At 43.3% G+C, this 15,376-nt stretch overlaps 1 protein-coding gene across 1 annotated transcript; it reads left to right on the top strand.

The window, feature by feature from the left end:
• The first annotated feature begins 9,845 nt into the window (after positions 1–9,845).
• Positions 9,846–13,182, top strand: pex13 (peroxisomal biogenesis factor 13). The gene is made up of 4 exons (XM_080480999.1): positions 9,846–10,046; positions 10,926–11,644; positions 11,729–11,851; positions 12,341–13,182. Exons 1-4 carry the CDS (start codon positions 9,973–9,975, stop codon positions 12,682–12,684), a joined length of 1,260 nt encoding a protein of 419 aa, XP_080337125.1. The 5' UTR covers positions 9,846–9,972; the 3' UTR covers positions 12,685–13,182.
• Positions 13,183–15,376: the final 2,194 nt, after the last annotated feature.

The following is a 15,376-nucleotide window of genomic DNA, read 5'->3' as shown; positions in this document are numbered from 1 at the left end:
AAGAAACTGCAATGACTAAAATATAAAGCAGCCATAGAAATAAAAATAAAAAATCTTTCATGACTAAAACAACCAAAGCCAATAAAATGGCTGTTGCTGCTAAAATAGCAAGCACAATCAAAATGGCTTAAACAGCTAAAATGCCTAAAGCTGCTCGTCAAATAATTTCTAAAAATCTGTAATGACTAAAAATGCTAAAATGGCTCAAATAGCTAAACTAGTGAAAATAGCTAAAATGGCTGAAACAGCTTAATAAAACAAAAGCTGTAATGGCAAAATAGCTAAATCTGCTAAAGAAAAAAAGCCATTTTAACTAAAACAAAAGTATTGCAGCTAAAATAGCACGCGCAATTAAAATGGCTTAAACTGCTAAAATGGCAAAAACTGCTTAAGCCACTTAAATAATTTAAATTAAAAAAAAAAGCTGTAATGACTAAAACTGCTAAAATGGCTCTAATAGCTAAAATAGTGAATATTGCTCACATGCTTGAAACACCTGAAATGGTGAAAGAAGCTAAGATGACGGCTGAAAAATCATTAAACTGATGAAAATACATTTTAAAAAATCACTATATTGGCTGAAACAGCAAACACTAGCAAAATGTCTAAAACTCTTAAGTAATACAGCAAAAATATTTATATGTTTTAATATTCATAAATGTTTCATGCAATCAAGTTTTGGTCAAAAAAAGCACAAAAAAAAGTTGAAGCTAGATTGTGAGTGGTTTGTGAAGGGAAGATTTGTGGAATAGAAAGTGGGTCAAAATGGCTCCGCTGGTCATAAGAGTAGTAGATCTCTGGTTGATATGATGTTGCTGTTTGTATAACATTAAAACGATGATGGTGTCAATGTTTCCTGACATCAATCCAGTTCACTGTTGCCGGTTACTCCACGTGCTGGAGGAAATTCTGCAACCTTTTGATATGGTGATTAAATGCTGATCCTATGATTAAAACGTGCAATGAAACAAAAGTGTTGCGACATCAGATAAGATCGGACTCAGAAAGTTTGCCACCGTGTGGACATCACGCAACAACTGAAGGATTGTACTTCTGCATGGGGGCTGCATTGGTGGCAAGCCTGAGCAAATACTACATGCAAGTTTGTGCGAGTGTGTGTGTGCACGTGTGTGTGTGTGTATGTGTGTGTGTGTGTGTATGTGTGTGTGTGTGTGTGTGTGGTGAAACGGTCCTCGCCGCTGCAGCGAGTCTCTCAGCATTTCCTCACCATGTCCTGGAAAAGCCGAGCTCGACCTGTTTAGCCACCTATTTCCAGTAATGCCCCTCCTCTCTGCTGCTCTGTCTCCTCCCCTAACCTCCCCCTCTTCTTTTTTCTTCCTTGAGTTTAATTTGATTCTTCGCTGACAATGCCAACGTTTGGTCACACGCTCCACCTGAACCCAGCCACCTCACCAACATCGGATCGAGGTTACCACGGGGCAAATACATCATCCCCGGACTCTAAGTGAAAGTGTGATTTTAACGTCACTGATTCACAATATCATGAGACCTTCTGGGGCGTGTACTTTATTTAATGCCGATCACCTTGATTTGCCAATGACACAAACCTCTCATATATATATTTTTTTTCCACTTCACTGAGCCAAAACTGCACTGCGATACACGCCAGAGCGCTTATTACCTCCATCCACTCATCCTACAATTTGCAAACTTCCTGCAGCACATTTTAATTATAGGTGTCGTGCAGATGTGCAGCTAAAGCGGCTCCCGGCTGCAAGACGTAACTCATGTTTCAGAGCCGGGGAAAATCCCTCCGATGTTTGACCGGTAACAGAGTATACCTGCACTTTACAGAGATCCACATTGTTTGTACGCATCTTGTTTTATAGCCGAGTGAAAGTGAGCAGCCATCCTGCCTTTATTCCTGCGCGCTAATCCCGCAAAGAGGAAGAAGAAGAAGAAGAAGAAGAAGAAGAAGAAGAAGAAGAAGAAGAAGAAGAAGAAGAAGAAGAAGAAGTTCACCTCCAACAAATTACCACCTACATTTCTGACGTGTCAATGAATGGAAATTAACAAAACAAACAGCTTTCAAAGTGTTTTGTTTTTGAGGGGTTAGGGTTAGGGTTAACTAACATTGGTCTCCTGTGTTGTCGTCCCCACAGCCACCTCTGCTAATTTTAGCCGCTAACAGGGCTAGTATAAACCTTAAACCCCGTGTGAGTTTTAAATGACGCTGTATTCCATTTCAAACCTCTGTGTTGCTCTGCGGCGTGGACGTTTGTAGACGGCTCCACCATGTTTTGTCATTTTTATTTGTCGTGTAAGCAAAGGACTGCTATGCTATCGCTAAGCTATCGCCATGATTGACAGTTCCCGTGGCCTCACATCCGTACCAATCAAAATCTAAAAAAAACTGTCAGAACAGGCTCTATAGAGAACATTGACCCTGATGTGATTTGAACACACAACCTTCTGATCTGGAGTCAGACGCGCTACCATTGCGCCACAGAGTCACATATGGAAGTATAATGCTTGTATTTATACATACAAATTGACCGTTCACACTGCAGACACATTGAAATCCATCCAAGACATATCCCACTGGGTACCACATATGATCGAGGTCTGGGTCTAATTACAACGTTCACTCAGCCACAAAATAGATGGAATATGGGTCACTTGTGGGAAGAAAATCACAATTGGGTTGCAGTTGCTTGTAGTGGGAACGCAGCCAAAGTTGTCTTGTAGCTCAACAGCTGATCAGTAAGGAAGACAACAGCTGCTGTTTCAATGGTTTCAATTAACAAGTCATCAAGGAAACTTTACTGGACAGTAACTGTTGATTGGTAATCCTGTGAGACACGTCCTCACCTGAAACCAAAGAGGTTATCATCAGATACAAACAAAGATATTGACCCTGACGTGATTTGAACACGCAACCTTCTGATCTGGAGTCAGACGCGCTACCATTGCGCCACAGAGTCACATAAGAAGGAAAACAGTAATGACAGATGCCTCCTTTGAATCGGCCTGAATATTCAGCATTCAGCCTATTTGGGCCTCCCCATGCTGACGTCTCCTCTCCTGACAATGTTTCCCAATTAACACAAAAACAAAAGGGATTTTTGGAAATATTTATTTTCAAAATAATTCTATTAAATATTTACAAATTACATTTTTGTGACCAACCAACTGTGCAAACTTGGCCTCGTCTCCTGAATACATCCGACCACATGAGCTTTACAGAGAAGACAATGCAGAAGGTCCAATAGCTTCTGAATTGTCCACATACAGACGACTTGATATGAACTTTCTTCTACAAGCACCGACTAATAAAACGTTAAGTTAACCTCCTGAAGTCAGAAACAAAGAGTGAACCGTCGATGGAAGTTGTTAAGAGCAGTCATCTCACAACAACATCCTTTTGTACGGTGATTTGATGAATTCCTAGTTACTGCCTGTTAGAAGCCACACACACACACACACACACACACACACACACACACACACACACACACACACACACACACACACACACACACACACACACACACACACACACACACACACACACACACACACACACACACGGGAGGAAGTGTAACAGGTACTTTCAGGCGAGTCCAGCGTGAAGTCCAGAAAAACTCACAGCAGGAAGAGTGGAAGTTCAGGCTGGAAGAGGAGGAGGAAGAAGAGAAGGGGGAGGAGGAGGAGGAGGAGGAGGAGGAGGAAGAGAAGTGGGAGGAGATGTAGGAGGAGGAAGAGGAGGAGAAGCACAGTGTCAGGGGAACGTCACCGGTCACATGCAGTCCCGGTCTGCTGCAAAACTTCTCTCACACAGCCCATCATTCACCGTAATCTCCGCCTCCTCCTCTTCCTCCTCCTCCTCCTCGCTACAGATGTGCCGAGCGACAACAGAAACAAGTTATTTCAAGATGCGCTGATACATTTACATAGCAGCCCCAAATCATGATGGTTCCTCCATCGTACTTCATGGTGAGGAGGCACAGCAGTGAACTTTATACACAACACGGAGTGTTAATTGCATAAAGCTTAAATCGAGTTTGTAAGAATTGACATCATGCGACGGCGGATCATAATCAGGGTGTGAACGCAGCTTCAAAAGACCTCCACTGACCAAAGCAGCTGGATCCCACAGTCAGAAACACGAGCTCCAGCTCAGATCTTTTCGCGTCAGAAATTAAAACTTGCTTCGATCTCTCAGTCTCTGAAAAGTGGAAATGAGCCAGACTGCGGTGTGAGAGGAGAGGTTTGGCCACATACTATATGTCTTCACTGACAGACCGGCTCGGGTGATTTTTTTTTTTTTGCAGGTTTAACACTTTAGTTTTTGCCCCATGACCTTCAAGGATCCTTCAAATTTGGAATGTCTTCATGCATCCAACCTCTACAACGATAGTGAATATTTTGCAAAAAAAAAATAGTTGACCCCTTCCAGCAGGGGTTCATATCTGTAAATACTCTGGTCTTTGAAGCTTTGGTCAGCCTGTTTGTTTAAACGCAGTTTTCATTTAAACAACTTCCTCTTCTTGTTTCTTGTTCTTCTTTTTTTTTTTTTTTTTTTTTTTGCATTTTGAATCTCGACCTGATAAGAATCCAACGAATACAAATCATTTTCCCCTGATTTGCTCAGAAGTGTAAGTTGGCATGACAACAAATCCACTCTGAGCTGAAGCGCGGTGAGCGTAGTATAGTCTTGAAGTAGTATTTGGCTTGGTTCATTATTGAGTTTAATACGGATCAACTGAGCAGATTGTGAGAAGAAAAATGTTTCCTACCAGTTTAGAAACTGACACTTTCACTTCACTTTTCACTCAGTCTACTGTTCAGTATTTCTTTCTCAACCCTTTCAGTGGCATCTTCTTCTTTCCTTTCACAAAATCCTACAAGCACGTGGTCCTGATTCCCTCTAACAGCGTTTCCAAGTGAATAAATTAAGGCTTTTAACAGATTTCCAAAGGTTGCGATTGCAAAAACTTGACAATAAAGTGAAGAATATCAGCTGGAAGCAGAAGCCTGCACGACGTCGGCAGCACAGACATTCATATCTGCGCCGCGGTGACACTCCCACTTCTCCTGGATCAGATATTCGCATTTCATTCCCGTAGATCTGATTAAATGCAAGACACGCTTATTGTCCTTTGACCTTCCAAAGCCGTGGCAGAACAAAATGTCACATCTGCACGGCAGAGGCCGGGACCATCTTCCCACACTGAGTGACGGCCACAGGCCGTCACACCCGCACACCTGTGACAAGGAGTCCCGGCCTCGGTGTCACACGCCCACCTCGCAGGATCACAAAACGAGGATCTTCTGTCGTCCTTGGTGAGCCTGCTGCCGCTTGACATCACAGGACTCCCTGCTGCAAACCACAGCGCACTCCTCTGCACGGGCCTCTCTGCACAAACCGCCCCCTCACAAGCTTCTACTACAGGCTGCTCTGACGTCTGTGAGTGTCAGTGAACGTTCGAAGGGGAATCAGCAGCAGCAGCAGCAGCAGCAGCAGCAGGATACGGCTCAGTGTGGCTCAGATTATGAGCAGAAAGCCAAACTTTCTTACTCAGCTGTTGCATCACGCTGCTCGTGTGAGCTCAGAAACCTTTTGAATGTGTTTTCAGTTCAACGGTAAACCATTAAAATCAGATCATTGTAATCTATAAAGACCAACAATTTTATTTTTCTTATTTGTTTTAGTGCAAAGAAGTACTGAAATTGTTCACTTTTAATCAGCTTTTCTATTTTTTCAGAAAACCTTTTAACTGATCGACTTCAGACTAAAAAGCCTCTGAAGGCTACAATTAAAACAGCATTTACTGCAACTAGCTGCAGTTTTAATGAATTATTCATTTTATTTTTTATTCTGTTATAAACTTAGACTTTTCAATGTCATCCTATGGGTAAGATTGGAACCCCACACATGTAGGTTTTAACCCTCTACGCTTGACAATTTTACTTTTCAACTTGCTGATGTGCGTTTGAGTTTGAACTCCACTCAAGCCTCGCGGCCGGTGTTGGTGTTTCTCTACAGTTCAACTTCTGAGAGTTCATTTGAATTAGATAAATCTGTGTTGTGTGCTGTACTCCTTCCATCCAACATTCTTAAAGGATGGAGGGAAAGTCCCTGAGAGCACACGTCATAAACTGAAGCACGAGCAGCACCACCACCTACTGGACATAAAGGAGAAGTGCATTTTTAACATTGATAGAAGGAATAAGAATAAGAATAAGAATAAGACAGCCTCTTTAGGAGCAGCAGTCCTCTGTTGTGAGCTACAGTACCATCTGCTGAACAAAGAGGAGACGTGCATTTAATAATAATAATAATAATAATAATCCATACTAAAGCTCTATCAACTAATTAACATTAAAACCAACACCAAATAGTCTGCTAAGGTGACTCCCACATCGGCTCTACTCTGATCCTGATTGGCTCTGCGTCACCTTGCCGAGTGCTCCTTCTAACCAATCATCACCCAACAATCAGCTTTTGTCATGTAAGCAAAGGACTGCTATGCTACCGCTAAGCTATCACCATGATTGACAGTTCCTGTGGCCTTACATCCGTACCAATCAAAAGCAGCAAAACGGGCTCTATAGAGAATATTGACCCTGACGTGATTTGAACACACAACCTTCTGATCTGGAGTCAGACACGCTACCGTTGCTCCACAGAGTCACATATATAAGGGTATTGCTTGTATTTATACATACAAATTGACCGTTCACACAGCAGACACATTGAAATCCATCCAAGACATATCCCACTGGGTACCACATATGATCGAGGTCTGGGTCTAATTACAACGTTCACTCAGCCACAAAATAGATGGAATATGGGTCACTTGTGGGAAGAAAATTTGAATTGGGTTGCTGTTGCTTGTAGTGGGAACGCAGCCACAGTTGTCTTATAGCTCAACAGCTGATCAGTAAGGAAGACAACTGCTGCTGTTTCAATGGTATCAATTAACAAATCATCCATCCTTACTAGACAGTAACTGTTGATTGGTAATCCTGGGTGACATGTCGTCACCTGAAACCAAAGAGGTTATCATCAGATACAAAGATATTGACCCTGAAGTGATTTGAACACGCAACCTTCTGATCTGGAGTCAGACGCGCTACCATTGCGCCACAGAGTCACATATGAAAATATAATGCTTGTATTTATACATATAAATTGACCGTTCACACTGCAGACACATTGAAATCCCTCCAAGATATATCCCACTGGGTACCACATATGATCGAGGTCTGGGTCTAATTACAACGTTCACTCAGCCACAAAATAGATGGAATATGGGTCACTTGTGGGAAGAAAATCTGAATTGGGTTGCAGTTGCTTGTAGTGGGAACGCAGCCAAAGTTGTCTTATAGCTCAACAGCTGATCAGTGAGGAAGACAACAGCTGCTGTTTCAATGGTATCAATTAACAAGTCATCAAGGAAACCTTACTAGACAGAGTAACTGTTGATTGGTAATCCTGGGTGACATGTCGTCACCTGAAACCAAAGAGGTTATCATCAGAAACAAAGATATTGACCCTGACGTGATTTGAACACGCAACCTTCTGATCTGGAGTCAGATGCGCTACCATTGCGCCACAGAGTCACATATGAAAGTATAATGCTTGTATTTATACATACAAATTGACTGTTCACACAGCAGACACATTGAAATTGATGAAGAGTCATCTCACAACAACATCCTTTTGTACGGTGATTTGATGAATTCCTAGTTACTGCCTGTTAGAAGCCACACACACACACACACACACACACACACACACACACACACACACACACACACACACACACACACACACACACACACACACACACACACACACACACACACACACACACTCACACACACACACGGGAGGAAGTGTAACATGTACTTTCAGGTGAGTCCAGCGTGAAGTCCAGAAAAACTCACAGCAGGAAGAGTGGAAGTTCAGGCTGGAAGAGGAGGAGGAAGAAGAGAAGGGGGAGGAGGAGGAGGAGGAGGAGGAGGAGGAGGAGCAAGGAGGAAATTTGAAATGTCTTCATGCGTCCAACCTCTACAATAATAGTGATTTTTTTTGCAAAAAATTTTAAAAAAATAGTTGACCCAGCAGGGGTTCATATCTGTAAATACTCTGGTCTTTGAAGCTTTGGTCAGCCTGTTTGTTTAAATGCAGTTTTCATTTAAACAACTTCCTCTTCTTGTTTCTTGTTCTTCTTTTTTTTTTTTTTTTTTGCATTTTGAATCTCGACCTGATAAGAATCCAACGAATACAAATCATTTTCCCCTGATTTGATCATAAGTGTAAGTTGGCATGACAACAAATCCACTCTGAGCTGAAGCGCGGTGAGCGTAGTATAGTCTTGAAGTAGTATTTGGCTTGGTTCATTATTGAGTTTAATACGGATCAACTGAGCAGATTGTGAGAAGAAAAATGTTTCCTACCAGTTTAGAAACTGACACTTTCACTTCACTTTTCACTCAGTCTACTGTTCAGTATTTCTTTCTCAACCCTTTCAGTGGCATCTTCTTCTTTCCTTTCACAAAATCCTACAAGCACGTGGTCCTGATTCCCTCTAACAGCGTTTCCAAGTGAATAAATTAAGGCTTTTAACAGATTTCCAAAGGTTGCGATTGCAAAAACTTGACAATAAAGTGAAGAATATCAGCTGGAAGCAGAAGCCTGCACGACGTCGGCAGCACAGACATTCATATCTGCGCCGCGGTGACACTCCCACTTCTCCTGGATCAGATATTCGCATTTCATTCCCGTAGATCTGATTAAATGCAAGACACGCTTATTGTCCTTTGACCTTCCAAAGCCGTGGCAGAACAAAATGTCACATCTGCACGGCAGAGGCCGGGACCATCTTCCCACACTGAGTGACGGCCACAGGCCGTCACACCCGCACACCTGTGACAAGGAGTCCCGGCCTCGGTGTCACACGCCCACCTCGCAGGATCACAAAACGAGGATCTTCTGTCGTCCTTGGTGAGCCTGCTGCCGCTTGACATCACAGGACTCCCTGCTGCAAACCACAGCGCACTCCTCTGCACGGGCCTCTCTGCACAAACCGCCCCCTCACAAGCTTCTACTACAGGCTGCTCTGACGTCTGTGAGTGTCAGTGAACGTTCGAAGGGGAATCAGCAGCAGCAGCAGCAGCAGGATACGGCTCAGTGTGGCTCAGATTATGAGCAGAAAGCCAAACTTTCTTACTCAGCTGTTGCATCACGCTGCTCGTGTGAGCTCAGAAACCTTTTGAATGTGTTTCGGTTCAACGGTAAACCACTAAAATCAGATCATTGTAATCTATAAAGACCAACAATTTTATTTCTCTTATTTGTTTTTGTGCAAAGAATTACTGAAATTGTTCACTTTTAATCAGCCTTTCTTTTTTTTTCACAAAAACTTTTAACTGATCGACTTCAGACTAAAAAGCCTCTGAAGGCTACAATTAAAACAGCATTTACTGCAACTAGCTGCAGTTTTAATAAATTATTAATTAAATTTTTTATTCTGTAGAATAAGAATAAGACAGTCTCTTTAAGAGCAGCAGTCCTCTGTTGTGAGCTACAGCACCATCGGCTGAACAAAGAGGAGACGTGCATTCTATAATAATAATAATAATAATAATAATAATAATAATAATAATAATAATAATAATAATAATAATAATAATAATAATCATCCATACTAAAGCTCTATCAACTAATTAACATTAAAACCGTCTGCAATTTAGGGACTCCCATATCGGCTCTAGTCTGATCCTGATTGGCTCTGCGTCACCTTGCCAAGTGCGCCCTCTAACCAATCATCAGCGAACAAACAAACAGCGTGCCAGTCGGTTTTATCCAATCAGAGGTGAGATGTGGCGGTTCTTCCGTTTCGCCGTAGTAGGATTCGTAAACCACAGGAAGAGGGTCGGAGAGGCCCACTGCTGCAGGGTCTCCAACTTTGTGGACATAAACTATTTATTTTTTCCGCAATGGATTCACAACCTCCGGTGAAGCCGTGGGAAAGGAGGATCCCGGGCGCCATGGGTGCTCCTGTAAACTACAGGTAAAGGAGCATTCATGAACGTTAACTTGCCCCGTGTTTACTCGATTCTGTCGACGAGCCGTAGTGGCTAATGCTTATAATGCTAAAGTTCGACAAACAGGAGCGATGCAGCCGATCAAGTTTCAGATATTGAATGGAAACATTCACACGTCGATGGGAATCATCACCCATATGTCACACGTAGTATTTCACACTCTTGTTTGTATGTGAGAGCAACATTAATGCAGTTGTTATGGCTGACTAGCTTAGCTTGCAGTAGGCCTCGTGTCGACCTTTACACCTGATAAATGTTTACATGTCAGATAATGTGGAAGCCACACGGAGTTAAAGGGAGAACAACACGTGAATGATCGAGCCTGTCTGTTTATGTTGGGGCTATTTTTAATCCCATGTTGTGGATAAAATGTGTATTTTGCCCCCTCCCATGATTACCAGTGTTTACATATATTTACCAATGTTTAACAATGTTCACGAGTGTTGACCAGTGCATAAAGCCTCGTTGAACTCCAGACTTCTGTCATGAAATCATTGAGTGAATTTGATTGATCGATAATCCTTTATTCGCCCACAATGGGGCCATCTTCATTGTTGCAGCAGTGGTGGAAAATATTATAAAGCCTTTGAAAAGTAGTAATAAACGATAAAAACATAAACAATAATGTAGGAACAAGAAGATAACAGTGTTTCACAATCATGTTGGTAGTGATTGAATTGAAAGTTTGTTATTGCACAGAATGAATAATGTAAATTGCTCACAGAACAATGTTGGACATTATAAAGTCTGGGGTCTCAAATTGTCCAGGTTGGGTGTAGCTCCTGAGTGACTGGCTTTAAAGTCTCACTGTTTGTAATTTTACATGTGTCCTCTTCATGAAACAGGTCTACAGATTTTGCCCCCACGGTTGGCCCCTCCACCTCTGCCGGCCCTCCCGTCTTGACCCGGATGGTGCCCCCTGTGCCCCCCCGTCCAGTACAACCGTCCTACCGTCCGTCCTACGGCACGTTCCCATCCACCTACAGCCCCTATGGGAGCTCCATGTACAGTGGTTATGGTGGCTATGGAGGCTACAGCCCCTACAGTTTTGGCAGCAACGGCTACGGCGTGGGCCGCTACAACCGCGTGTCACACGCTGAGGAAGTGGCCCCCAGCCGCTTCGTGCAGCAGGCGGAGGAGAGCAGCCGCGGCGCCTTCGAGTCCATCGAGAGCATCGTCAACACCTTCACCTCCATCAGCATGATGATGGACGCCACGTTTTCAGCCGTGTACAACAGTTTCCGCGCAGTGCTGGACGTAGCCAACCAGTTCACGCGGCTGCGCGCACACCTATCCCACGTCCTGTCGGCCTTCGCTCTGGTGCGCATGTTGCGTTACCTCTACAGGCGGTTCCAGAGGCTGCTGGGACGGGGGTCGGAGATTGAGGACTTGTGGGCCGACAGCACCCAGGAGGCCCTGGTGAGGTCCTCCGAAGGGGACGGTGCAGGAACAAGAGATCCAGGCATGAAGTCCTGGCCTATTTTTCTGTTTTTCACGGTTGTCCTGGGAGGACCTTACCTCATCTGGAAACTGCTGAGCTCCAGCCAAGTCGTTGAACAAAACAGTAAGACTCACACTTAACATTGTATTAAAGTTTATTTCTTCCGGCGTGGAGGATCATGAGTGAAATGTGTGTTTGTGTGTGCAGATTCTGACTGGGCCAGCGGGGAGGATGACCATGTGGTGGCCAGAGCTGAGTACGACTTCATAGCTGCTTCTGAGGAGGAGATTTCTCTGCGGGCTGGAGACATGCTCAACCTAGCGCCGAAAGGTGTGAGCTCTAACACAATACTCAGCACTTTTCAAAGTCTTGAGTATTTTGACATGACGTGGCAACGGACCATAGCTGAGCGCTGTGTCTGGCAACACGCTCCTTTTCACTGCGTCTAAAGCCTGGCACACACTACAGGATTTTTTAAATCTTCACAGATCAAGAGACCACACGCTAGAAGATCACAAATGACCTTTTCTGATCTGAAGTATGGAGCTCGCCACAAACTTTGTTATTTCAAAGTTACTGCAGATGTACTTACTGTAATACTGCCCTATACCACAAGATGGTGTATTTCGCACTTAAAGGAATCAAAGTGAAAGAGCTTACTTGGGTTTGACGGGTCAGTGACTAGTAATGGAAGTGGAGGACACATAAGATTATTCATTTCGTAGCAATTTTTTTTTATATATATAGTTTGTCAGTTAAACTCTGTCCATTGCTGTTGATCCCAGACAGTCGCCTAAATCTTGTTTCTTTCGTGTTCAGAGCAACAGCCCCGGGTGCGCGGCTGGCTGCTGGCCAGCGTGAACGGTCAGACCACCGGGCTTGTGCCGGCCAACTACGTCAAGGTGCTCGGGAAGAGGAGAGGTCGGAAGCACGCAGAGGCCGAGATGCTCGCCCAGGAGCGCCAAGCTGATACGGAGGTCTCCCAGAATTCGTCAGCAGCACTACCACGATCCGTTTCAGCCTCTGTTTTCACTCCAAACCTCAATTTGTCCTCCACGGACGAGCTGCTGGAGTCGACGTACAGAGAAACGTCGGAGTCTGCGGCCGTGGGAACGTCCAGCTCAAGCACAGTGCTGAATGTCCCTGACAAGACGGACCTGTGATGTGTGTGTGTGTGTGTGTGTGTGTGTGTGTGTGTGTGTGTGTGTGTGTGTGTGTGTGTGTGTGTGTGTGTGTGTGTGTGTGTGTGTGTGTGTGTGTGTGTGTGTGTGTGTGTGTGTGTGTGTGTGTGTGTGTGTGTGTGTGTGTGTGTGTGTGTGGCTTCTAACAGGCAGTAACTAGGAATTCATCAAATCACCGTACAAAAGGATGTTGTTGTGAGATGACTGCTCTTAACAACTTCCATCGACGGTTCACTCTTTGTTTCTGACTTCAGGAGGTTAACTTAACGTTTTATTAGTCGGTGCTTGTAGAAGAAAGTTCATATCAAGTCGTCTGTATGTGGACAATTCAGAAGCTATTGGACCTTCTGCATTGTCTTCTCTGTAAAGCTCATGTGGTCGGATGTATTCAGGAGACGAGGCCAAGTTTGCACAGTTGGTTGGTCACAAAAATGTAATTTGTAAATATTTAATAGAATTATTTTGAAAATAAATATTTCCAAAAATCCCTTTTGTTTTTGTGTTAATTGGGAAACATTGTCAGGAGAGGAGACGTCAGCATGGGGAGGCCCAAATAGGATTCAAAGGAGGCATCTGTCATTACTGTTTTCCTTCTTATGTGACTCTGTGGCGCAACGGTAGCGCGTCTGACTCCAGATCAGAAGGTTGCGTGTTCAAATCACGTCAGGGTCAATATCTTTGTTTGTATCTGATGATAACCTCTTTGGTTTCAGGTGAGGACGTGTCACACAGGATTACCAATCAACAGTTACTGTCTAGTAAGGATGACTTGTTAATTGAAACCATTGAAACAGCAGCTGTTGTCTTCCTTACTGATCAGATGTTGAGCTACAAGACAACTTTGGCTGCGTTCCGACTACAAGCAACTGCAACCCAATTGTGATTTTCTTCCCACAAGTGACACATATTCCATCTATTTTGTGGCTGAGTGAACGTTGTAATCAGACCCAGACCTCGATCATATGTGGTACCCAGTCGGATATGTCTTGGATGGATTTCGATGTGTCTGCTGTGTGAAAGGTTAATTTGTATGTATAAATACAAGCAATATACTTTCTTATGTGACTCTGTGGCGCAACGGTAGCGCGTCTGACTCCAGATCAGAAGGCTGCGTGTTCAAATCACGTCAGGGTCAATATGAGTATTTTCAGTGACCTTATGATTTTATTAAACTGTGGTATCAGGTCAGCTCACTGTGTCTGACAGGAATGATCCAATCAACCAGAAAAGACGGTGTAATTCTGTTCCTTGACAAGAAGTGATGACAAATGTTTAAGAGCTTCAGGTTAATTGAGAGGTTTTGATGTCTCATACTCAGTTTTGTCGATGTGGTTCAATGTTAGAACATCTTATTCTAGATCACAAAGCTGAGATTTGTCGTCACTGTGGGGTTGACAGCAGTGAAACAGAAATATGGATGTGTTCCTCATTGATCAGCTTCGGAAGTGCAAGGCAACGTATAGATTGTATGGAGTGTATGGTCCAATGTCTACTAGCAAATTGAATATAAGTATCTCCCTTCTTACGTGACTCTGTGGCGCAATGGTAGCGCGTCTGACTCCAGATCAGAAGGCTGCGTGTTCAAATCACGTCAGGGTCAATATCTTTGTTTGTATCTGATGATAACCTCTTTGGTTTCAGGTGAGGACATGTCACACAGGATTACCAATCAACAGTTACTCTGTCTAGTAAGGTTTCCTTGATGACTTGTTAATTGATACCATTAAAGCAGCAGCAGTTGTCTTCCTCACTGATCAGCTGTTGAGCTACAAGACAACTTTGGCTGCGTTCCCACTACAAGCAACTGCAACCCAATTCAGATTTTCTTCCCACAAGTCAAGTCAAGTCAAGTCAGCTTTATTTGTACAGCACTTTAAAACAGTTGTTTCTTTCCAATAAAAGACTAAATAAAAAAGTACAGGAAAGAGTAAAGAGTAAAAACAGTGAAATACAATAAACAAACAATAGATTGGCAACAATAAAACCAGGGACAGAGTCTCAAACATGGTTAAAAGCCAAGGAATAAAAGTGGGTTTTAAGATTAGTTTTAAAAGTGGACAGTGAGGGGGATTGTCTGACCCGTATTCCATCTATTTTGTGGCTGAGTGAACGTTGTAATTAGACCCAGACCTCGATCATATGTGGTACCCAGTCGGATATGTCTTGGATGGATTTTGATGTGTCTGCTGTGTGAACGGTCAATTTGTTTGTATAAATACAAGCAATATACTTTCTTATGTCACTCTGTGGTGCAATGGTAGCGCATCTGATTCCAGATCAGGAAGTTGCGTGTTCAAATCACATCAGGGTCAATATGGCTGTCTGTATAGGACATTGTCTCTTTGTTAAACTTTGTGGTTTACGTGAGGATGTATCCGACAGGAATGATCCCATCAATTAAAAGCTATTCTATCAAACAATGTTCCTTGACAAGAGCTTAAGATGTCTCTTTTAAAACTTCAGGTTAATTGAGAGGTTTTGATGTCTCATACTCAGTTTTGACAATGTGGTTCAATGTTAGAACATCTTATTCTAGATCACAAAGCTGAGATTTGTCGTCACATTGGGTTGATTGAACTGATACAGTGAGATTAATGGATTTCTCCCTGATCAGCTTGGGAAGTGAAAGGCGACTTAGAGCTGCTGTCATATGTGACTCTGTGGCGCAATGGTA

This window comes from Lipophrys pholis, assembly GCF_963383615.2.
Source record: "Lipophrys pholis genome assembly, chromosome: 15".
Lineage (NCBI taxonomy): Eukaryota > Metazoa > Chordata > Actinopteri > Blenniiformes > Blenniidae > Lipophrys > Lipophrys pholis.
This window is presented reverse-complemented; position numbering and strand designations above follow the sequence as displayed.